The sequence below is a fragment of the Corvus hawaiiensis genome, chromosome 18, assembly GCF_020740725.1.
Source record: "Corvus hawaiiensis isolate bCorHaw1 chromosome 18, bCorHaw1.pri.cur, whole genome shotgun sequence".
Taxonomy (NCBI): domain Eukaryota; kingdom Metazoa; phylum Chordata; class Aves; order Passeriformes; family Corvidae; genus Corvus; species Corvus hawaiiensis.
Genome location: NC_063230.1, coordinates 10,672,106 through 10,694,751, shown reverse-complemented (window position 1 = coordinate 10,694,751; position 22,646 = coordinate 10,672,106). Strand labels below are relative to the sequence as shown.

General features: G+C 55.1%; 2 protein-coding genes across 3 annotated transcripts in view; both read left to right on the top strand.

The window, feature by feature from the left end:
* Window positions 1–11,859, top strand: part of GRK3 (G protein-coupled receptor kinase 3) — a 60,344-nt gene extending 48,485 nt beyond the window's left edge. The window contains exons 16-22 of one of the 2 annotated variants that reach the window (XM_048322625.1): window positions 255–321; window positions 772–867; window positions 3,053–3,215; window positions 3,958–4,094; window positions 4,359–4,394; window positions 5,039–5,152; window positions 5,661–11,859. In XM_048322625.1, the coding sequence (XP_048178582.1) occupies window positions 255–321; window positions 772–867; window positions 3,053–3,215; window positions 3,958–4,094; window positions 4,359–4,394; window positions 5,039–5,152; window positions 5,661–5,822 (775 nt within the window). In that variant the 3' untranslated portion in view covers window positions 5,823–11,859. The remainder of the gene's footprint in view (window positions 1–254; window positions 322–771; window positions 868–3,052; window positions 3,216–3,957; window positions 4,095–4,358; window positions 4,395–5,038; window positions 5,153–5,660) is intronic. The other variant, XM_048322626.1, reaches the window with a different exon arrangement.
* Window positions 11,860–11,908: 49 nt separating this feature from the next.
* Window positions 11,909–22,646, top strand: part of MYO18B (myosin XVIIIB) — a 56,984-nt gene continuing 46,246 nt past the window's right edge. Inside the window, exons 1-12 of the mRNA XM_048323171.1 lie at window positions 11,909–11,926; window positions 12,974–13,123; window positions 14,961–15,116; window positions 15,210–16,208; window positions 16,444–16,510; window positions 16,709–16,821; window positions 16,999–17,175; window positions 18,088–18,286; window positions 19,005–19,147; window positions 20,097–20,197; window positions 20,634–20,697; window positions 21,983–22,127. Coding sequence (XP_048179128.1) covers window positions 11,909–11,926; window positions 12,974–13,123; window positions 14,961–15,116; window positions 15,210–16,208; window positions 16,444–16,510; window positions 16,709–16,821; window positions 16,999–17,175; window positions 18,088–18,286; window positions 19,005–19,147; window positions 20,097–20,197; window positions 20,634–20,697; window positions 21,983–22,127 — 2,332 coding nt within the window. The remainder of the gene's footprint in view (window positions 11,927–12,973; window positions 13,124–14,960; window positions 15,117–15,209; window positions 16,209–16,443; window positions 16,511–16,708; window positions 16,822–16,998; window positions 17,176–18,087; window positions 18,287–19,004; window positions 19,148–20,096; window positions 20,198–20,633; window positions 20,698–21,982; window positions 22,128–22,646) is intronic.

The window sequence follows — 22,646 nt, the reverse complement described above, 5'->3', positions numbered from 1 at the left end:
ACTGTTTGCTGTTGGAAATGATGGAGTGCCATCAGGAGTTCTTGCCTGCCAGCCCTAGAGCACTATTCCAAGTGTTTCCACATGAAAATCTTCTCTCCTGTTGCTTACTGAAGAATTCTTATGTTTTTCTTACAAAAAAAGCGTTTCCCCGATACTCTCAAGTGATAGAAATGTGACCTTTGAAGGCTTTGTATTTCTTGAATCCACTTGAAAAGCCCCTCCCTTTGTTGACTTCAGTCACTTCTGTTTTGCAGCGCACAAGAAGTAAAGGAACATCCTTTCTTCAAAGGCATTGATTGGCAGCAAGTCTATTTACAGAAGGTAAAGCATGAAGACAGTCATTTTGGCTTACTTGCTAAAGCAGTGAAAGGAAAATAAACCCAAACAGGTACTGAGCAGAATACTCGAGGGTCGCAGTGCCCAGCACATTGCTCACTCACACAAATACAGGGAGGGTTGTTGATGAATATTCATTCCTACAGATCTTCCTGCTTGTTAGGGGTGAGTTGTTACATTTCTGGGGTCAAGTGACTTCATGGTTTCCTTTCCTTTGCTGTCTCTAAACTGGGGAGTTTTATCCCCAAATTTTTGAAGGAGCTTTAATTAAAAGAAGTGGCAACGACTTTGCACTGAAGTGTAATTCCAAGGGGGACACGCTGGCACGGTCGAGTGTAATCTGTGCAAAAAAATCAAAAGGGTGTGCATAACTACAGAATGGAGTTAAATAATGCCCATTAATTTGTCTTTAATGATGCTGCTTTTAATTTCTAGTACCCTCCCCCCCTGATTCCTCCCCGGGGAGAAGTCAATGCAGCAGATGCCTTTGATATTGGCTCGTTTGATGAAGAGGACACTAAAGGCATTAAGGTACCCAGCTCTCAGTGGTGGAGGGTGGCACTGGGACTGCTGTGCTTGGCTTTCCGTGTGTGTGTGTGTGGCATTCCTTTGCTTCAGGGCTCTGGATGTGCAAGGAATTCCTTCAGGCTGGGAAATTCAGTCTGTGCTGGTACCTTGGGCTGGTTCCCAAGTCCTCATGGTTTTAGATTAACTGAAGTCTACTTTTCTTACCCAAAAGTTTTATGGGATAAAGGAAGTGTTTCAAATGGTCAGGAAGCAATTGGGAAAGCTTCAGATTTTTTAGAGTACCTTATGGTTTGTGTCTTTAAAAGCTGTGATTTATTTCTGGTGGCTTGGAGAAATGGAGCTAAACATTATTTTAACAGTTGAGTGGTCAGAGAGTGGTAGGGAAAACTCTTAAAAATGACAAACTATGTTGATAGTAACAATGCCATAAGTTAAAAAAAATGGTAAAAGAGATTTTCAGGTTCTGGTATTATCCAAAATGTAATGAGAATAATATAAATGATAAAAAAAGAGAAGTTAAAGCTGCTGGCCCCTTTGGGACTCACACGAAGGGGTGACCCCACTGTGAATTCCTCCACTCTCTGAAATTTCCCTGGGACTTTGGACAGCAGGGCTTGGGGTCAGTGCTCTTCATTGTTTTCATCCCCCATTTCTGCAGTAGATCAGACCTTGTTATTGTTATTACAGAAGTGGGTCAGGAGGGAAACTAATTGTTCTAAACTTTATAAGCAAAAAGCCCCATTAAGTACTCGCTGAGCCTAAAAAGGAGCTCGTCTGTCAGTGTCACCTGCTATGGTGACAGAAGCTGACACAGAAAAGTGCACAGAGCCCAGGATGTTCTTTATCCCAGAAAATTCCGCATTTTCAGCATCAATGTTAGCCTGGCAGGATTCCAGCCTCCTGTAATTCTGGAATGCCAGAATTCAGAGGAACATTTTTTTGCAAGGAGGAACCGGGCGGTCTTTTTATTTATTGAGGGGATCAGATATTCTCAATGAGATGATCTAGTGAGAAATCCTGTCACTTCATGTGAATTACCATCAGGTCAGTGCTGTGTCATCTCCAGTGTGAACTCAGAATCCCACAGCTCAGGCTGCCTATGGGATAAATTTACCCCTGGGGGTGAATCAGGGAGGGATAGCACGGCCTCCCCGGGTGTCACAGGCGTCCAGAGGGGACAGGATGGTTCCTGCCTGAGTCAGCTGCCAGCGAGGTGCCAGGAGCCCTCTCTGTTCAAGTTTGAACACCTTGCTCTCCTCCCTGCCCCTTGGGATTATATTTATCCTGCAGAATGTCCTGTGGCCCCGAGTAGAGCACGTGAGCTTTGGGGTTACGGGGCGGGGGGAGCCAGCAGGGGATGCCTGGGTCTTTTCCCCCTTCCTCGGGTGCCCCAGGGAGTCCTTGCAATTGCAGAGAGGTCTTCTTGGTGTGTATTTTCCTGCTGGGATGTGGCCATGGATCTCTGAAAAGGAGGAGAATATCTATTCCAGGAGTGTCTGGCCTGACTGCAGGAGGGGAATTAAGCCAGTGCTGCTCCTACAGCTGTTGGTGCTGCATGCACGTGGCTTTAAACCCCTCCAGGGATGGGCATTCCACCACTGCCCAGCTCAGTGCTGGACAACCCTTTGGGTGCGGAATTTGTTCCTAATTTTCTTCAGTGCAATTCAGTTTACATTCTCCAAGGATTAGTGGGGAAAAGAATCCTTATAGCAGGGAAATTGAGGTCTGCAGCACATGCTGATGAATTCTGAGGGTTAATTATTAAGAAAATAAAGCCAAGCTGTGGAAGCATGGAAGGCATTGCTGTGGGAAAGGTGTCTTATCGGTTATTCAGGGAATTTTTGTGCTGAGGAAGTTTTTGTGCAACAAAGTTAAGAATGCTGCTGCTTCCATTGGAGTAATTATTGAAATGTGAAGTCTAGAGAGCATTATGGGACAATGCTGAGGATTTTAGAGCTATCCATCCAAACAAGTTTTGAGCAGGTGGCCTGTTCTCTGCACATAAATTAATATCTTTGCTTCAATTAGTGTCTGTGCTTCTCTTGCTTGCATCTGTCTGTTTTGTGAAGGTTTGAGTTCAATCCATCTTGTCAAATAATACTGTTGCATGGGTAACTATTAACTGTTGGGGATAAGAATAGTGAAAGTTATTAAAATGATGGGTTTTTTGTTGTTTTTCTCTTGCAAGTTGCTTGATAGTGACCAGGAATTATATAAGAACTTCCCTCTGGTAATATCGGAGCGTTGGCAGCAAGAAGTAGCAGAAACTGTTTATGATGCAGTAAATGCAGACACAGATAAAATTGAGGCCAGAAAAAGGGCTAAAAATAAGCAGCTTGGCCACGAGGAAGGTAATCTGTCCTTACACTTCTCTCATCTTTTGCTGCTAGGTAGTAATTCCTGGGTTTGGAGTTCCACAGTCTCCTGTTGCTGTCATTCCTGGGAGTTGTTAGGATTCGTTTGATCACTGTCGTGTTGCTTAAGATGTTTCTTAATGTTTTGAAATGCTGAATGATGACATCAGGCTTTGGAAAGAGATTCATGGAATCACAGAGTCCTGGAATGGTTTGGGTTGGAAAGGACCTTAAAGCCCATCCAGTTCCAACCCCCTGCCATGGGCAGAGACACCTTCCACTAGCCCAGGTTGCTCCAAGTCCTGTCCAACCTGGCCTTGGACACTTCCAGGGATGGGGCAGCCACAGCTTCTCTGGGCAACCTGTGCCAGGGCCTCCCCACCTTCCCAGTCTGTGGGATTTGATTTCCTGCCCAGGAGTTGGGAAGGGCCCTAGGAGGTTTTGCACAGCAAACTGCAGCTTGCACGGGGGTGTTGCATCAAACCCCCAAACTTTGGAGAGCAAATGCTTATAATGAACTCCTCCAGTGAAATACTTCTTTAAGAGCCAAGTCCTGTCCTTGATCCCTGCTCTGCAGCCACAGCAGCTGTGTAGTTAGGGCAGAACTGGGGCTGTGTGTGTGATCTGAACCTGCTGAGGGCACGGCGGGTCCAGGGCTCCGTCCCCTCCTCACAGAGCTCACGCAGAATGCTTTAGGCTGCACCTCCTGTGGCTTTGCTAACGTCTCCTCTTGGTTTAGATTATGCCCTGGGGAAGGACTGTATCATGCATGGATACATGCTCAAGCTGGGGAACCCCTTCCTGACTCAGTGGCAGCGGCGTTACTTTTACCTCTTCCCCAACCGGCTGGAGTGGCGAGGAGAAGGAGAGTCCCGGGTGAGTGAGGGGCCCTGGGGAGCTGTGGTGGAAGGCAGCTGGAGGTGAGACACACCTGGAGTGCCCAGGAGTTCTCCTGGGGAAGGAGTTTTCTCTGAGTTAAAAGCCCAGTGGATTTGAGTAACTTCTCTCGAGTCTCACTGTAGTTAAGGGGTAGCTCACACTGCACAGAGGAGACATAAAGTTGTCTTGAGAAACCTGTTTGCTCTGTTTTGTCGTGTTTTTAAAGGATTTTGGTAGTTGATGGTGTTGTTTTTCATTTAGGACCTCTGGACTATTTATACAAAAAAACACAAACTGGTAAGGTGACAAATGCTATAGCATTTTGTTTCCAAGAAAATGCTATAGTGGCTGTAGTGTAGCCCAGCTGTGCTCATGTGCAGGGCAGATAAATTGTATATTTAAGTTAAGGAAAGGTTTGGAATTTAAGACATTGTGTCCTCTGCAGTCCATAGGGAGAGTTTTCCTGCACACTGCTGTGTATGTTCTCTTTGTCAGTGTTCAGTGCTGAAATATTCCCTTTCAGCTCTTTGAAATAGTAAGATTGGCTTTGGTTTTTGGTTTTTTTTTTTTTTTTTTGTAATAACAGTAATGCTTGAAAAATGTATCAAATTATATGCAGCTCTTGAGGGGAAATAGTGAATATTCTGTTTGCAGACACACCTATTTGTAGATTCTTATTTCGTGCTGTCATTACTGGCTTTTAGAGCTGATATTTTGTTGCCACTATTGAAGCAACCAAGCCCCTTGTAAATCTCTCTTACCTTCCTGTCTATCTTTAGTTGATGACCCAGACTTCAGAAATAAATGTTTGTGTAATGACTCTTAATGTTCATAACTTAATTCATGTGGGTAGTCCAGGAAAATGAGATAGTGGCTTTATTTGATGGGCAACAGGTGGGGTTTTTTTCAATTAATTCTCTGCTCTTTTGCACATGCTGCAGCAAAATCTGCTGACAATGGAACAAATAGTATCTGTTGAAGAAACACAAATTAAAGATAAGAAATGCATCTTACTGAGAATTAAAGGAGGAAAACAGTTTGTCCTACAGTGTGAGGTAAGACTTGTTTTTTGATAACTTGATCAGATTGTTTTGCATATGATAAACAATTGACAAGTTTTTCAGGTCATCCTGTTGCATGTAAACTAAGGCACTTGGTGAAGCAGAGCTGAAGTGTTTATCACAGTCGAGTTTTGAAAGCAGGAAACCTGCAGCTGTGCCAGTTCCTGTCATGGATTTCAGTGGTATTTGGGCCAAAACGAGTTCAGTTTATTAAATAGCTAAAAGCTCCCAAACTGCTCAAACTCCGTGTGCTCCAAGGGCCTCGTTGGCTCATGTGTCACTGTGGGGAGCTGCTGTGTGGAAGGGGGAAGTGCTCAAGTCCTCAAAACATTGTACCAGCCTTCGTTGGGGTGATGGAGAAGCCAAGGGCTGCGCGTGGGCAATACCCAAGTTGCTCATTCCTTCGGAAAATTAAAATAACTTCCCTAAAGTGCTGTCTGAGCGAGAAGATGCTGTTGGCCGCGTAGGATGAAGTGCCAAACTGCTTCTGTGTCTCTTGCAGAGCGACCCCGAGTTTGTTCAGTGGAAAAAAGAGCTGACAGAGGCTTTCACTGAGGCCCAGAGGTTGCTGCGCCGGGCTCCAAAGTTCCTCAATAAATCCCGCTCCACAGTCGTAGAGCTCTCGAAGCCCCCGCTCAGCCACAGGAACAGCAACGGGCTGTAGGAGACACCGACCACGTCCCCACAGGGAGAGCTGCTTGGTGAACCTGCAGAGTGTCCCAGAATCCTTGTGAATGAATGACTTTGTGCAGTCCTGGACGCGGGATGTGCTCGCAAGAGGAGGAATTCGATGTTTACAGCGTGGGATCACGTCAGGACTCTGTCTCCGGAGGCTGTGCAGACTGCAAGGGTGGCGGGGGGGAGACCCTGCCCCTGGAAGTCACCAAGCGGAGAGGCTGCTCCTTGCTCCCACGCGTCCCCACCCCCGGCGGGGCCCGGCCGAGCTCCGTCCCTCTGGAACTACTGATGGAAGGAAGAGGCTTTTCCCTGCCGTGCCCTGGCTCGGCGGCCCCGGGCCGGGGCTGGCGCGGGTGCTGCTGGCTGGGTGACGCTCCCGCGGTGGCACCGACGGAGCCGGAGCTGCCGCCTGGCCGTGGTGGGTGCCCCTCACTCTGTCGTGTTGCCGTGTCCTTCCCGACCATTACTGCTGACTCTCTGATAACCTTGCTCCATACTGCTGATGATCAACAGTGTGACTCTGATGCACTTCAAAGTACTGAATTCTAACTGTCCTGTGGTTTAAATGTTATTGCTACTTCGTGGGAGCGTTGAACTCGAATTATTCCCTGGGTTTGTTGTACTCACTAATAGTAGCTACCACCGTTTTGCTTCTTCTACGTATATGCAGTACTATAACTGACACAATAGAGTAATAATTTGGTGAAGAGGAATTTATGGTAGCTTCATCTAGTGCTCTGTTGTATAAATTGACTATTTTAGCACAGTTTTTAAAGAGCAGATTCCTTTTGACAAGTTTACAGTGAACATAAAGACAGTTCTTTTCCATTTCAGGTCAACTGCACTTTTTAAAAAATTAAAAAGAAATGATTCAAATCCAGTGCATTGTAGAGCATGTGCTGGGTTCCGGTGTGTGTGGGTACCTCGGTACGTATTCCGGATCACTCCTCAGTCCTGGGACTCGGGATCCTCCTCTGCTGTACACAGGCGTGTTCCCATAGCATAGAAATCCCCAGAAATCCCCAGTTCCCCCTGGAGCCCGGCCCGGGAGGTTCGTGCACATATCACAGCTCAGCTTGGGAAAAGATCTCTCGTTTTCTGTTCTGAAGAGTTCAAACTGCCCACATTGAAACCAGTGTGGGAAAAGTGAGAGTGGAACTGACAGAACGAGCTGATCAAATGCTGGGTTTATGGTAATTCTGCTTGGGGCATCAGGTGTGTTGGGTGGAAGGTCTTGCTGAAGGAAAGGAAAATCCTGAGCTGCCCCACAGCTTCCAGCTGGGACACAGCTTCCAGCCCTGGGTGTTGTGGTGGTTTGTAAGAGAGAGGTCAGGGCTGAACTTAGCTTTTTTTCCAATTCAGTGAACACCTTAGAGAAGGTTTTTCTTCCCAGCTACAGAGGTACAACTCTCCCAGTCCCTGAAGACAGTGGAGCTGTGCCTGTGTAAGTGGGAGCAGAAGTTGTGCGTGGTTTGTCGAGCGTGTGTGGGTGTCAGATCACCACAGAGTTCCTTAGAGAAAAGTAGTAAAAGTGGCTCTATTTGCTTCTACATGGGGGCTGGGTTTGCTGCAGAGCTTGTGCAAACCTTGACTGACCACCTGGGGCTGCACCAAAGGGAAAATGCATTCTGGAAAATACCCCCAGTGAGTCAGTGGTTCCTTTCCATGATTTTTTTTCCCCCCCCATTTATTTTCCAAATTATTCTGTATAAAGAGTACCAGCCTCTCTGTCATTCCTGTTGAGCATCTCAGCTCCTCTGTAAGGAGCAGTGTCAGAGGTGATTGGTCAAAGGTTGTGTTTGATGATCTTGGAGGTCTTTTCCTACCTAAATGATTCCATGATTCTGTGTGTGGTATTTAACAAGTGTTTGGGATAGAAAAAGTCCCATCCCGCTGGCTGTGGTTCAGCTTTCCCTACAATACCATGCAATGCTCGTATTTTCCTCCTTGATTTAGAAAAAATCTCCCTCAGATGGTGTAAAAACCTGCTCACAGTTCTTGTGTAACTTGTTTTTACTTTCTTAGTCCCTGATCAGTTCCATTTTTCTCCTTCAGTTATTTTCCATGGCTGGGTTTCACTCTCACTCCCTGTCAGCAGATTCCGGTGCCGATGTCAGGGAGGGAGGAACAGGTCATCAGCTGGGAAATTGTGCCTCAAACCCAGAGATTTTGTATGAAATGAAGGCTGTGTATTGACTTAGGGTAATACATCTATTTTGGAATGTGATGGAGTTGGGATGGCCCCGGAATACCCTCGTTATCCTGGTCCTTGCTGCCCCATCCCGATGGGAGGGGCAGGAAAAGATTTGGATTTCTTTAGCCAGCTGATTTATTGACAATTTAAAGTAGCTGTATTTTTTTGACTTGTATCCAACTGTGCAGCTAGGAGAGGAGAGGTTATCACAGGGACAAACTCCCGAACGAAGCTGGGATCCCAGTAAGAAACGAGGGCTCTCTGTGGAAGTGACTGGATGTGCTGGTGTGGAGGGAGAGCTGGAATTGCTCCCTCCAAACCAGAAAAATCTGGGATACTGCCCCAGACTGCTCCTTCCTGCTGTAGGAAGCAGGGTCTCTGAAGTTTTTGTTTTGGACAAAGATTTCTGGTGGTGTTAATTTGCAGGAGGGTCTTTGTGTGTTTAGGAACCCCTCGTTTATTCGGTAATTATGTTGCAAACTCATGAAACCTGTTAAAGAAACACTTACTGTGGGGTGTTTTTTGTGGTTTTTTTTTTCCAATCCTTCATCCAAGTGTTGGCCATCCGCTTCTCCAAGTGTAAAACTTCTTCCTCTTAGTTGTGTTTGAGCTTTTTGTGTTCTTGTCCCTGGTCCAGTAGAGCCTCAGCTGCAGGCTCACGGATTCTTCCCAAAATGCTGCTGTGAGAGAAGCTGGTGTAATGCTGGAGTGGATCCAGCTGGGATTGACATTCCTGGTATGTTCCCCCACCCCCCAGCAGGCTTCAAAAAATCTTGGAGCAGGCTAATAATAGCTGGAAGTGTGTCTGGGAAGGGAAGCCTGGCAGGTAGGGAGAGCAGCTCTGGGGATAGACCTGGGCTTAGCCACATTCGAGTTTCCCTCAATTTCTTGGGGCTGTCCTGAGCAGGGCCAGGAGTTGGACTCTGATGATCCTTGTGGGTCAGGATATTCCATGATTCTGTGACTCAGCACCTCCTCTTTGGAAACGCAGCGGGAGTTTTGCCTCTCCCACTTCCATCAAGGGGTGAAAACCCAGAAATTGAATTGTGAGGTTGGGTTTGGCTTTGAGATATATCAGGTGTTTGCAGCCCGGTGTGGAGGAGGTGGAAACGCTGCTTTGTGCTAAAAAAGGCTTGTTCTGGTTGTGCTCCTGCCCATAGTGGACACTGCTGGTGGCCAGAGGAGCTCTCAGGGTGGATGTTCCCTGAGCAGGACCAGCCCCAGTTCTGGGGTGACTCAGCATCGTCATCCCTCGGGTTTACAGTGAACCAGCTCATGAGGAGTGGAATCCCTGGAGCTCTGAGTTGCTCTTTCCCTGGCAGCTGGTCAGCTTTAGGACCAGGTTCCTTGATTCCACGTCCATATCCATGTCCCGTGGCCGTTGGCACGGCGGTGTCACCTCCCAGCACGTGGCAGTGACACAGCTCCTCTGCCTCTGAGGTGTTTGCACCTGAAATATCCCTGGAGGAAGGACTGTTTGAAGTGTACAGTAGACAGTAAATAATTCTAGTTGTGTTGATTAATGAAAGGAATGAGTCAGTTCTACGAATTAAAGAGAAAAAAAAAATCTGAAAAGCGTATTTTGACAAAGCATAGTATTAATTTTAATATTGTAAAAAAAAAAAAGGAAGATATCTAAAATATACAGAGAAGATATGTATATCCAAATGTCTGAGGAGTTTCAAGATAATCTACTTTTGTTTCTTGTTAGTTTCTATTCCATGGTGTACATATTGTGTGGATGGAACATTGGCTGTTTTAATACTGTTGTTAAATTGTATTTTTATTTTGTGTTAAACTAATCATCACAGACTCAGCTTTATTTTGTTTATGTAAAGGTTGCTATGCTCTATAGGTATAAACCCGAGAATTCTATTTTAACAGAAAAAGCATTTTATATTATTTATTAAATACATGTTTCTCCAACTTCTGACATTCCACAGAATTTCTGCTCCGTATGTGTATGGAAGTGGCAGCTCCTTTCAAGCAGGATCAGCCAGCTTTATTCTGTTTTTCATGGCAAAGTGGGGATAGATTCCCTGAGGCTGTGCAGCCCTTCTCTCCCAGCACAGGGACTCCAGGCTCTGTCAGGACCATCTCAGGTAGCTCCTGAATGCAAAAACACCTGGGAAGCTCCTGCAAATCCACCCCTCAATGTGGTATTTCCAAATTTCCCCTTTATCCCTCAGCATTCCCAGAGCAAGCGTTTTATTCACAGGAGTCTGTGCTGAGTTAATGAGAACTAATGACCTAATTTGGAGCAAGGAGTCAGCTTGGTGTTTGATCCAGCTCAGCCATCAGGGAATTGCAGAGCTCCATCATTCCGAGGGGAAGGAGTGAGCGGAGGGAGAGCCTGGACCCAAAACGTCCTTACTGCAGCTGGGTTTGGTGTTTGAGGGGGATCAGTGATCCTAAAAAACAGGATCCTGAGGCAGGAGCAGTGCCTGTCCCATAGCCAGGGCCAGGGCAGGACCCTGCTTCGTGTCACATCCCAGGAGGGGAGTGGCTGCCCCGGGACCCTGCAGGGACTGTCCCTCGGGGGTGTGGGGAGGGTGACCCCCAGGCAGGACCCCCCTGTGGTGCCACTGCTCCAGGAGCTGCTTCTGCTGGGCACATCTGGGCACATCTGCAGAGTCAACCCCGGCACGCCCATCCCCAGTGAAGTACAGAAACAGCCCTAAATTTATCAGTTCCTAAAAATAGTTCCAGTTGCGAGCATGGCCTGTGAGTTTGAGGAATACTCGAGGTGGAACGTCGTGTGCTCTTGAATTTCCACCTGCTCTGAATTTCTGCCGTGGTGGGGCTGGAGGTGTGTTCTGGTCAGGGCTGATCCCCGTGGCTTTTCCGGGGTTAAATGTGGCATTTTCCTGCTGCTGAAGTTCTCTCCTTGCTGAGGAGCTGCCTGGGGCAGGGAGGGATCTCTGCTGTGCTCACTCTGGAGCAGTCTCTGCCTTCTTTCCCGTTTCCCCCTCTGATCCCATTGGATTTTGGGGTGAGCTGTAGCCTGAGGTGTTCCTGGAGGGAGGGGGGAGCTGGTGGTGGGTGAGACTGTGCTGGTGGCATTGTGGCTCTTTAATGTCACCCCTGCAAAGGTGCCCTGGTGGGGACAGTGCTGAGGCTGCTGGCCTGGGGTGTGTCCAGGTAGGGCTTTGGCAGAGAACCTGGGGCCAGGTGCAGGAAGGTGGCTTTGTCCAGGGCCAGGTCTGGTCTGGGTTTGTGTGACACGATGTGTTTCCAGGCTGGAAAAGGAGATGGGTTGAGGTATGGGCTGGGAAGAGGCTTTCCTGTTGGTAGCAGGCATCTTCTGCCTGCTCCCAGACAGTAGATGTGGGCGAGATGGCACAAAAAATGCGTGTGAAAAACAGAATAAAGCAGGAACATCCTCGGAGAGGGGATTTGTGAGCACTCCCAGTGCCTCACTAGGTCCTTCAAAACAAAAAGGAGCAGATTCACACGAACAGCTACTCGTGATGAAGGAAACGATCGAAAAGAGAACCTGTCCAAAATGTGTAATGAATGGTAAGCAAAGCCAGGATCTGTAAATAACTTTAGATATTGTATCGATGAGATCATTCCTTGTTTTATGTACTTGGCTCTTTCCATATTTATTGTGGGGAGGAGGGTCCCGGTGCCTGTGAGCTGTGGCCTCGCTCCTCACGGACTGTCCCGGAGTTTAACAGCCCCGTCGTGGCGGGTGTGCCACCCTCGGTTCTTGCCGCCAGTATTTTTTTAACGGATTATTTTGGCACAGCTAAGCTGCTTCTGTGTGTTGGTCAGTACAACTGCTCTCCTACGACCAGACCCCAATAAAAACTGTCCTTTGCGTGTGTGCCGGCGCCTCGTTCTTTCTGTGTCACCTGTCCCTTGCCGCTCCGGCCATGAGGCTGTACTGGGCCGTACTGGGCTGTACTGGGCTGTACTGGGCTGTACTGGGCTGAGCAGCTGCCTGCAGGGCACAGCCGGAGGGAGCCCACGCCCCATTGCCCCGCTGCCAGGTAAGTCCCTTCACTCCCCCAGCCCTGTGCACTGCGTTTGTCCTGGTTTTTCCGAGGGACACACCGGCCGTGTCCTGCGGCTGCGGCGGTGCTGGCTGTGCCAGGAGGGCCTGGAGTTGTGTGATAGGTGACCAAGGGTGGCTTTCTGCAGTGCCACCTGGGAAGGATCATAGAAACTGCGTGTCCTTGTGCTGTCCCGGGTGGAATTGGGGTTGGTGAGATGCTTGGGCCAACCCTCAGACTCCTGCCAGGTGACTCCACAGTGACAATCCCATTTCCTTTCTCACTCCAGAGCTGTTCTGGCTGTGGGTGTTGATGCCCTGGGTGTGTCAGATGTGGAGCAGCCGAGGTGGGGACATTGCACCTTTGCAGCTCAGCTTGGCCTGAGCTGGTGACCTGTACCCTGACTGGCTGTCGGCTGCTGGGGCATGTGGGACACAGGTCCTGCTGGGCCCGGGGGGTCACCCTTTACCCCATGTGGTCACCACGTGTCCACTCTGCTGCTCCCCTCCCACCTGCCCTGGCCGGGTGCTGACCACGCTGGTGTTGGTGCCAGGGGCTATTTTGAGCTCTGTTCTCAGGTCCTTCTCCAGCTCGGCCCCATCTCAGGGCGGGGGGAACTGGGGTGCTCTGGGGAGCCCCGTGCTGGGCTCCCAGCACAGAGCGTCCCCTCGGGCAGCACCAGAGTGCCCTGGACGGGCTCACACCAAACCAGAGCGGTTGCCCCGTTTCTTTGGGGTGCAGCGGTGTGCACCGGGGGGGGGACACAAACAGTGTGTGTGTGTGGGGGCACGGGTGACACACGTGTGCTGAGGAGAGCACAGGTGACACGCGTGTCCCAGCCGGTGCAGAGGCCAAGGAACAGGAGGGCCCCGCGGTGCCTCTCCCCAGCCGAGGCCCCGGTGCCACCGCCGCGGGTATTTTTAGCAGTGACATGTGTCACCTCAGCTGCCACCGCGGCGGGGGCGGGGGGAGGCGGCTGCTGACCCTCTCGGCGCTCCCCGCGCTGCCGCCGCCGCCGCTCTCGGCTCGCCGGGGTCCCGCGGAGCCCGGTGCTGGTGTGGGACATCAGCTCCCTGCTCCCACCGCCCCCATCAGGTACCGGCGCTCGGGGGGGGGGGGGGGGGGGGGGGGGGGGCTCTGGGTGGGAGTCGGGGTCCGGTCGGTGCCCCTGGGCCGGGAGGGTTATTTTTAGTTGGGAATGGATGGCGATAGAGGCAAGCCCCGGCTCCGAGGGCGGCTGTGCTGCGGAAAGGAGCACGGCAGGGCAGCGATGGGAGCGGGGCTGGGGACGGGGACGGTGCTCCCTGCCCTGTGCAGGGTGGTGGCTGGGGACCCCTCAATGGCCTCGGCTCGTGGCACGCACCAGGGTGGCAGCGGGTCCCAAATAAGGACCAGACCCAAGCTCCCGCGGCCCAGCTGGGGCTGCATCCTGAGCGGAGGGAGCGCAGTGCTGGTGTTGGTGGTCCCGGGGCCTCCCGGTGCCATCCTGGGTGCTTGGTCAAGGCACGTCCCCTCCGTGCCTCAGTTTCCCCGTGTGCCGGGCAGGACGGAGGGTCCCGCTCCGGCCGGGGGGTGACAATGCCCTGTCGCTCGCCCCCTCCGGGCTCTGCGGTGCCATCGGGGCCAGTTCTGCCGGGGCCGGGGAGCCCGGCCGGGGGGACAGCGCGGGGGCAGCGCCGGTCCCTGAGGCCACGTGGCGCTCGGGGCAGCCGCCCGGGAAGGCAAGTGACATTCCCCAGCCCGCTCCTGGCCGCTCCCGCGCTCCTGCTCTTTACTGTACAAGGAGATGCGGCTGCCGGGGAGCGCAGCAGGGCCGGGCGAGCCCCGACGCGCTCGGTGCATGAATGATCCCGACAGGTGAAGCCGGGGTCAGCCCCAAGTGGGGCACGGACGGGCTCCTGCGGCCACCCAGCCTGGGGCCGTGGGGTCCCACCGTCACCCCCGTGCCACCAACCCTGTGTGCCACCACCTCGCCACGCTGCCTGATCGCTGCCAGGGCTGGAGGTGGCCGCTGGTGGCCGTGTCCCCCCTAACACTGCCACACCACCCCGTCCCCTGCCGTGCGGCGAGCTCAGGTGGGCAATGCCCGGCAAGGTCACGGTGCTGCCGGCGTGGCACAGCTCTGGGGCCAGCGGCAGCCCCTGGCTAACTCTCTCCTCTCTCTCTGCGCGGTGTGTCCCCACGTGTCTCCGCACAGCACCGTCCTGCCTCGCCGCCACCATGGCCATCTCCTCGCGCCTCGCGCTCTGGGAGCAGAAGGGAAGTCTCGGTCCAGGCTGGCACTGGTGGTGTTTCGGGGCTGGGTGCTCGGGCTGCCCGGGGGCTCAGTGCTGGGGGGGTGTCACTGCAGCAGCCCCCGGGGTCGCATCCCCACAGCTCCCTGTGCACTCCCTTGTGCTCTGACCCCCAGGCTCTGGGCTCCTTCACAGCCTCAGTGTTCTGGTTTGAGTGATTTTTGCCTGCCTGGGTGAGCCTGGCAGGTGGCCGCAGGGTTTGATGCTGGTGCTGCTGCTGGGAAAGCTGCAGGAAGTGGGGCTGGTTTTGGCCTGGAGCCTGGCTTGGAGGGACCTGCAGGGCTGCATGTGGCTGCGGTGATGCTGGAGCTGCTTCTTGCCTGGCTGCAGCCAGGATGGTTCCTCCTGTGGCCGTGCCGGGGCTGCTGGCACAGAGCAGAGCTGGCAGCACTCGTGGGCTCCTGCTGTGCCAGCCTTCAGGGGTTGCACCAACCTGGGCACTTCTCTCTGGGCTTTTCTTCTCAGTTCTTCTGCTCCCACAGCATCCCTGACCCAGCGTGGTGCCCACGGGTGCTCCGTGGCCTCGGTGGGAGCCTGGGCAGTGCCTCAGCCTGAGCAGGGTGCTGCTGCCACTAACGGGATGTGCTGGCTCCTGTCTCTGTGCCTGCCCTGTGACCCACCTCTGCTCCCACAAACAGATCCGTGACGAGGACCGGGGGCCGCCCCCGTCTGCACCCCCCCTGCTCCTGTCGGTCATCCCAGGGGGGTTCATCAAGCAGCTCGTGCGGGAGACCGAGCAGGAGGCCAAGGCGGCACGGCGGAGGAAGGAGAGCAGGGTGGGCACCAAGGAGGAGGTGAGCACTGAGGGACCCCACGCAGCACCGGGGGGCTGGATGTGCCCGGGTGTCCCCAGGTGTCACAGCCGGCTCCTCTCCTTTGCTTGGCAGCCCGTGGGGAGGGACGGCGAGGCCCGAGCCGGGGACGGCCCCGCTGCCCGAGGAGGGGGGGCCAGCGAGGGGCCACTGCGGAACGGGCTGAAGGCTGAGGGGCAGGGGGGCAAGGGGGTCACGGCCGCCCCCCACAAGGAGCTGCCCCCTGAGAAGGCTGTGCCGGGGACCATCCTCAGCAAAAACCCGGCCCCTGCACCTGGCCCAGCAGTGCCTGCCCCCAAACCAGCAGAGACACCCCCCAAAAAAGCAGAAACATCCCTCAAAACAGCAGCACCTGCTCCCAAACTGGTGGAGGCACCCCCAAAAAGAGCAGAGACCCCCTGCAAACCAGCAGAGACGTCCTCAAAACCAGCAGAAACATCTCCCAAAACAGCAGAGGCTTCCTCCAAACCATCAGAGACCCCTCGTCTAGGGGCTCCCAAGGTGGGAAAGCCATTCTGCCCTGGGAAGACCCCTAAGGACCCTTGCCTGGGGGGCAGCCCCCCAGCTCCAGCCCCTGCATCCAGCCAGGGCTCCCAGTGTGGCAACAAAGTCCCAGTGAAGGAAGGGGATACGCCCAAGGGGACAGTCCCCAAGAGCACCAAGAAGGAGAAGGGGACGCTCCCGAGGCACGAGGAGCCCCCAGCCAAGGTGAAAGCCCAGAGGGAGCTGTTGTCAGCCAGGAAAGAGCCAGAGAAGATGAAGAAAGATGTTGGAGGTGGCAAGAAGGAGCCAAGGGAGATCAAAAAGCCTGAAAAAACCACAAGCAAGTCAGAGGGGCTCAAGGGGGAGCCAGGAGGAATCCAAGAGAAGTCCACAGATGCGGGAAAAGAGGTGGGGAAGGTGAAGGAAGAGCTGGGAAAGGGTAAAGAGATGCTGAAGGAGAGCAAAGGGATTGGCAAGAGCACAGACAAGGACCAGGATAAAGAAACATCGGGAAAGAGCAAAGAGATGAGCAAGAACACGGAAAAGGACCAGGATAAAGAGGCATCAGGCGAGAGCACGGACAAGGACCAGGTAATGTGTCGGGGTGTTATCTGGGGTTTTGGGGCCCTGATGAAGTTTTCTGGTTTCATGCAGCTCTTCCCGTTCCCCTGGGCTGGGCCGGGCCTGGCAGGAAGGTGGCCCCGGGCCTGGATGGGCAGCAGAGGGGCAGGAGTGTGGAATTGTCCCTGTCCGTGGGGCAAAGGCAATTTTGTTCAGCTCAGTTTTCCTCCTGCTCCTGCCCAATTCCCCTCTCTCCTCCCTGCAGGCTCCGAAAGACGTTTGGTATGAAGCAGAAAAGGTCTGGCTGCTCCAGCAGGACGGGTTCACGCTCGGTAACTCTCCTCCCTCTGCCCTGGCTTTCCAGCGCCGGGGATGAGACGTGTCGGGAGCAGGGCAGGCTCCGGGTGCCGTGCCCGGCTGTGCCCCGCTGGGGCCGGGGTTGGATTTGGCCCCTTGGCCTCTCCCCACGCCACAGCCAGCTCTGCCCTGGGCTGCCCCACTCCAGGGATGCTCACCAGCCTCTCGTTCAGCCACACAGCTGAAGCCAGACGTGGGGACACCGGAGCTGCCGGTGGGGAGGGTGAGAGTGCGCCGGGACGAGGACGGCACTGTCACCGAGGTGGACGAGGACAGCGTGCAGAGGGTGAGCCCCCTCCCCAGCCTGGGCTGGTGCAGGGACGAGAGTCCCGGTGCAGGACAGTGCCCGGGCACAATGATGCTTCTGCTTCTGGCTGTGCCCGAGGTGTCGCGGTGCCAGCGGGGCTGGCACAGCCCTGCCGTGACAGCAGAGCTCGAGGGGTCTCTGCCTCTCGTCCCGCAGACCAACCCCCCCAGCCTGGACCAGGCCGAGGATCTGGCGGCGCTCATCAGCCTCAACGAGTGCAGCGTCATGAACACGCTGCGGCAGCGCTTCCGCGCCCGCCTGCCCTGCACCTACGCGGGGCCCAGCCTGGTGGCCATCGCCACCGGCCCCGCGCCCGCCGGCAGTGCCGCGAAGGTGAGAGAGGGGACCTGGGGCGGCGGGATCTCCCGTGGGAAGCGGCCACCAACCCCCCTGGGGACAGTGGCGGAGGGCGCCGGGCGCGGCGGGGCCGGCAGATGGCACCGTGAGACCGTCACAGTGCGGGGACAGCCGGGACCGGGGATGCTCTGGGGACGTTTGGGACCGGGGACGTTCTGGGGACGTTTGGGACCGGGGATGCTCAGGGGACGTTCAGGACCGGCGATGCTCAGGGGACGTTCAGGACCGGAGATGCTCGGGGGACGTTTGGGACCGGGGACGTTTGGGACCGGGGACGTTCTGGGGACGTTTGGGACCGGGGATGCTCAGGGGACGTTCAGGACTGGGGATGCTCAGGGGACGTTCAGGACCGGAGATGCTCAGGGGACGTTCGGGACCGGGGACGCTCTGGGGACGTTTGGGACCGGGGATGCTCAGGGGACGTTCAGGACCGGAGATGCTCAGGGGACGTTTGGGACCGGGGATGTTCAGGGGACGTTCAGGACCGGAGATGCTCAGGGGACGTTTGGGACCGGGGATGCTCAGGGGACGTTCTGGACCGGGGATGCTCAGGGGACGTTTGGGACCGGGGATGCTCAGGGGACGTTCAGGACTGTGGTTGCTCTGGGACACTCGGGACCCGGGTTGCTCTGGGGATGTTTGGGATTTGGGGTGCTCTAAGGACGTTTGGGACTTGGGAATGCTCTGGGGACACTCAGGACCGGGGATGTTCTGGGAGGAGGATGCTCTGAAGATACTGATGGCCAGGAATGCTCTGAGGGTGCTTGGTTCTTGGGGCTGGGGGTGCTCTGAGGACACAGTCTCGGGGGTTCTGCACCCTGAGGTGTGAATGCTTTCAGGATTTTCTCCTGTTTGGGATGTGCTCTGCCACTCTCTCCCTGCCTGCAGGTTCCCAGGGGCAAGCGGGACAACCTTCCCCCGCACATCTGCTCGCTGGCACACCGAGCCTACAGGAACCTGCTGATGCAGCGGCAGGACCAGGCCATCGTCCCCCTGGGGCACAGCGGGGCCGGCAGGACCCGGTGCTGCCAGAGTGCCCTGGAGTACCTGGTGGGCACAGCGGGCAGCCTGGACGGCAGGGTCTCAGGTAGGGGCAGGGTCTCAGGTACGGGCAGGGTCTCAGGTAGGGGCAGGGTCTCAGGTACGGGCAGGGTCTCAGGTAGGGGCAGGGTCTCGGGTAGGGGCAGGGTCTCGGGTACGGGCAGGATCTCGGGTAGGGGCAGGGTCTCAGGTATGGGCAGGGATGGCACTGGATGCTGGGCAGAGGCAGCACATGGAGGGGGCAGGCTGGGGGCACACAAACACACCAATCGTGGCCTAATTTGTTTCCCCTGCGGTGGCTCCTAAGCAGCCAGTGTGGCCACGAGTGTCACTGTCCCCGTCCCAGACTCAACAGATTTGCTGTTTTGACAAACACCGGCGTGAGCAGCAGGAGGGAATTACTCGAATGACTCCGGTGCTTGGGGCAGTGCTTTCCCACCTGCTCGGGTTACTGGTGATGCAGGAGGGAGCGTTGCTCAGCAGGCAGTGGCTTCAGAGGGCATGGCTGGATTTTGGAGCTCTCTTGGGTACACCGTGCTCTCGCAAAGGACTGAGGGGTGGCCCGGAACGGAGTGGGCAGGCTGGGCAGGCTGGCACATCCCCTTCCTGTCAGCGTACAGCCGGTGTGGGATGTTGGCCCCATGCCTGGCCAGTTCCCCAGTGCTGGGACAGACCCTGGGAGGAGCAGGCAGAGGTGAGGCAGGAGGAGATGACTCCTCCAGAGCTGCAGGGGGGTTGAGGGGGCTCTGGTGGTGGTTTTGCAGTGGAGAAGATCCAGGCGATGTTCACAGTCCTGGGAGCCTTTGGCTCGGTGACCACCAGCCACAGCAGCAGCTCCACGCGCTTCTCCATGGTCCTGTCGCTGGATTTCAGTGCCACCGGCCAGGTCACTGCTGCACATCTCCAGGTACCTGTCACCTGGTGGGATGGGAGGGCTGTGGCTGAAAATGGGGGTCCTTGGGGTGGGGATGAGCCACGCCTGTGCTGCACTTCCCAGCCAGGCTGGGCATGAGGAGCGACGCTCTGCTCCCTGCTCCCCTCCCTGCTCCCCTCCCTGCTCCTAAACCAGGGGTGACCAAGTGGCCCCTGAGCAGAAGCTCTGTCAGCAGCGTGGCGGGGTCCCCCAGCCTGTCCCCATCCCTGGCAGGGAGCTCGGGGCAATGCTGAGATGAAATGTTGATGAGGAAATGTATAATTCAGCGTTTCATTAGCAGCACCTCACGGCCGCCTGGAGCTGAGCCTCAGAGGGCTTTTATCACCGTCAGGGCTCTTATCAAAGGCTCTTTAATCAGAGCTGCCCGTGCCTCTGGGCCTTGTCTGAGGGAGGAGAGGGCTGGAGCCTTGTCTGCTCCTGGGGAGCACCAGGGCTTCCCACTGCTGTCCCTGCTCTGCCCTGGGCACCCGCAGGGAGCCGGTGGCCCGGGAGAGCTGTCCTTGTGCAGGAGTGGAGATGTCCCCATTAGTACCACTGGAACCATCCTGGGATGTCCATGGGACAGTCTGAGATGGGGACCCCCAGCTCTGCAGAGACTCATTCCTGGCCCCAGTGCTGGTACTGAACACCTTCGGCAAGGCTGGAGCTGAGCTGGGCTTATCTTAAGCCCAGGCAATGACTTACCCCGATCCTGCAGCATCTTCCTGGGGCTGCGGCACTGCCCAGACCTCTGGAAGCTCAGAGGGACCATGGGTGTTGCTCTCATGCACTGAAGTGTTGCCCCTTGGTGCCTGGGGCATGATTCAGCTCCTGCTTGCACAGCCCCCAAATCCAGCTGAGTCCCTGCAAGGAGAAATCCAGCCCCTCCCTGGCAGGTCCCAGGAGCATCTCCTCATCTCCCTGTCCCCTTTTCCCTCCCCAGACCTTGCTGCTGGAGAGGGCCCGCATTGCCCAGCAGCCCGACGGAGAGAGCAGCTTCAACATCTTCCCTCTGCTGCTGGCGGGGCTGGATGTGGCAGAGAGGTGGGTGTGAGGCTCCCACAGCCCTGGGCTGTCCAGGGATTCCCCCTTTATACCCAAATTCCCTCCATCAATGGTTTTGAGACCCCCCTGATGAGAGATTGTGAGAGCAATTGCATTAGTGGGGCTGCAGGGATCTTGCTGCACACAGAGAGATTTTCTGTGAAAGGGAGGTGTTTCCTGGTGCTTTTTTGCCCCTCCACTAAAGCTGAAATTGGGGTGATAAATGGGATCGAGGTCCCTTTCCCTCTCACTTCTGGTTCCACCCAAGCTGTGTCCCCAGTGAAGGCTCCTGGTGTGCCAGCTCATGTCCCTGCACAGGGCAGTGCTGTGGTGGCCTGTCCCATCCAGGTCCCTCCGATGGTGCTGTAAAGGGGGCTGGGGGTGCTGGGGGCAGGCAAGGGGGGAGCTTGACTCTCTTTTTCTGTGCTACACCCAGGACGATGCTGCACCTGCACCAGGTGGCTGAGAGCAATTCCTTTGGGATCAAACCGTTCACAAAGGTAGGGAGAGGGAAATGCTGGAGTCTTGTGCCCCTCTGCCGTGGGTTGCTGCAGGGCACCCCCTTTGTCACCCCCAGTTAGAGGAGTCCCTGGCTGCTGGGTGGGTGACTCGTGATGATGCCACTGTGCTGGGAGCATGGAGGGGAGAGAGGGAATGTTGAGATGTGAGGAAGTGGCTGCCTGAACAGCCCCCAGCACCCCTCTGACAGCCACAGGGGAGCTGCTGGGACTGGGGCTGCCCTGCCTGGGATCTCTGCTTGGGTTTTTCCACATGCCACAGCCACCCTGGGAACACATCCTGCTGCTCCAGGGTCACCTACACCCAATGTTCCCCTGCAGCAGCAACTCCCAGCGGCAAGAGCATCCTTTTGGGCAGCCCAGAAGGTGAATTTTAGGGGTTAAAGCTCCACAGCTGATTCCCAGCCCCAAGCCCCTCATTAGTCTGAGCTGTTTGCAGAGCCCCAGCAGATTGTCCACGAGCCAAAGCACGGGGATGAATCGCAGCAATTTGCAGTTACATCATCTATTAATGAATCCAATATTCCATCTTCATTAGGGAGCTCCTGCTCCGCCTCGGCAGCCAAAGGAATCTCCTGCTGGAGCAGCAGCTCCAGGGAGGGCACAGCGAAGTCCTCACCCTGCTGATGCAGCAGGCTTGCATTCAGAGATGGGGTTTTCCCCTCCTTTCACAACTCTGATTGCTGGGGATTTGCCATCCCAGCACGGATGGTTTTCCCTGGTCCTTGCCAAGGAGGGATGCTGCCCGCTGGAGCCGGTGGCTCCTGGTGCCACGGAGCAGCCCCAGCTCAGGGACTGCAGGAGGGGCTGTCTGTGGTGGGAGGTGGCAGGTGAGGCCCTGCTGGTGGCCGGGAGCTGCTCAGCTCTGGGCAGGTGTGTTTGGTGAGGAGTGAGGGGACGGGGCTGGATGGGCAACCTGGGCTGTGGAAGGTGTCCCTGCCATGGCAGGGGCTTGGAACGACATGAGCTTTAAGGTCCCTTCCAACCCAAACCATTTGGTGATTCCACGATATAAAGCATCCATCTCCAGCTGCTGCTCTGTAGACACTCCTGAAGTGGGAATTACGTGTCCTTGTCCGATGAGGTGGTGTACCCAGCTTGCTCCTAACACCAGGCACCCGAGGAACCTGCCAGCGGCTTCTCCACTTTGTCCAAATTTTCCGAGAACCCCTTGCTGTCTTTCCTTGCTGTCCTGATGGTTTCGCTCTCCCTTCTGTCGGGCACAGTGCCCAGCACAGTGACATCCCCTGGCTGTCTCCCCCTGCAGCCCGAGGACAAGCAGAGAGCCTCGGTGGCCTTCTCCCAGCTCCGGGCTGCCATGGGCACGCTGGGCATCACCGCAGAGGAGCAGGCGGCCGTGTGGCGCATCCTGGCCGGAATCTACCACCTGGGAGCTGCTGGAGCCTGCAAAGGTACGGGGGCTCCTGCCTCTGCTTCCCTCACACCTTGTTTCTGTGCTTGGAGCGGGCAGGGAGCGTGTCCTAGTGGGGACCAGGGGTTTTCGGGATGCAGGGAATGGGGAGGTGTGCGGGGATGATGTTCATCCCGAGGCTGTTCATCTGTGGGGGCTCCAAGATTTCATTGCTCTTCCTCCACGGTGGGATGGGGGATGTTGGTGTCCTGCCCCGTGGGGGCTTCTGGAGCAGGTTTGTCCTTGCCACATGTGGACAGGGCAGGGGCTGCTGGGTGTCACCTCATGCCAGCTCCTTAGGAAGAACCCGTGGGTGACTCCTTCACTGGCACGTTGTCCCCAATGACACCACGAAGGGACAGCTTCAGGTAGCACTAATGCTATCATCTCTTGAGTGTCTACCACAGTAACTGAATTATAACAGGCTGAGTCTGGATGAAGATTGTATTTATAGAGACTTTGTTAATACGGGCGAGCAGAAATTGCCTTATCCCTTGCAAATTATTTTAGGACGTGCTCT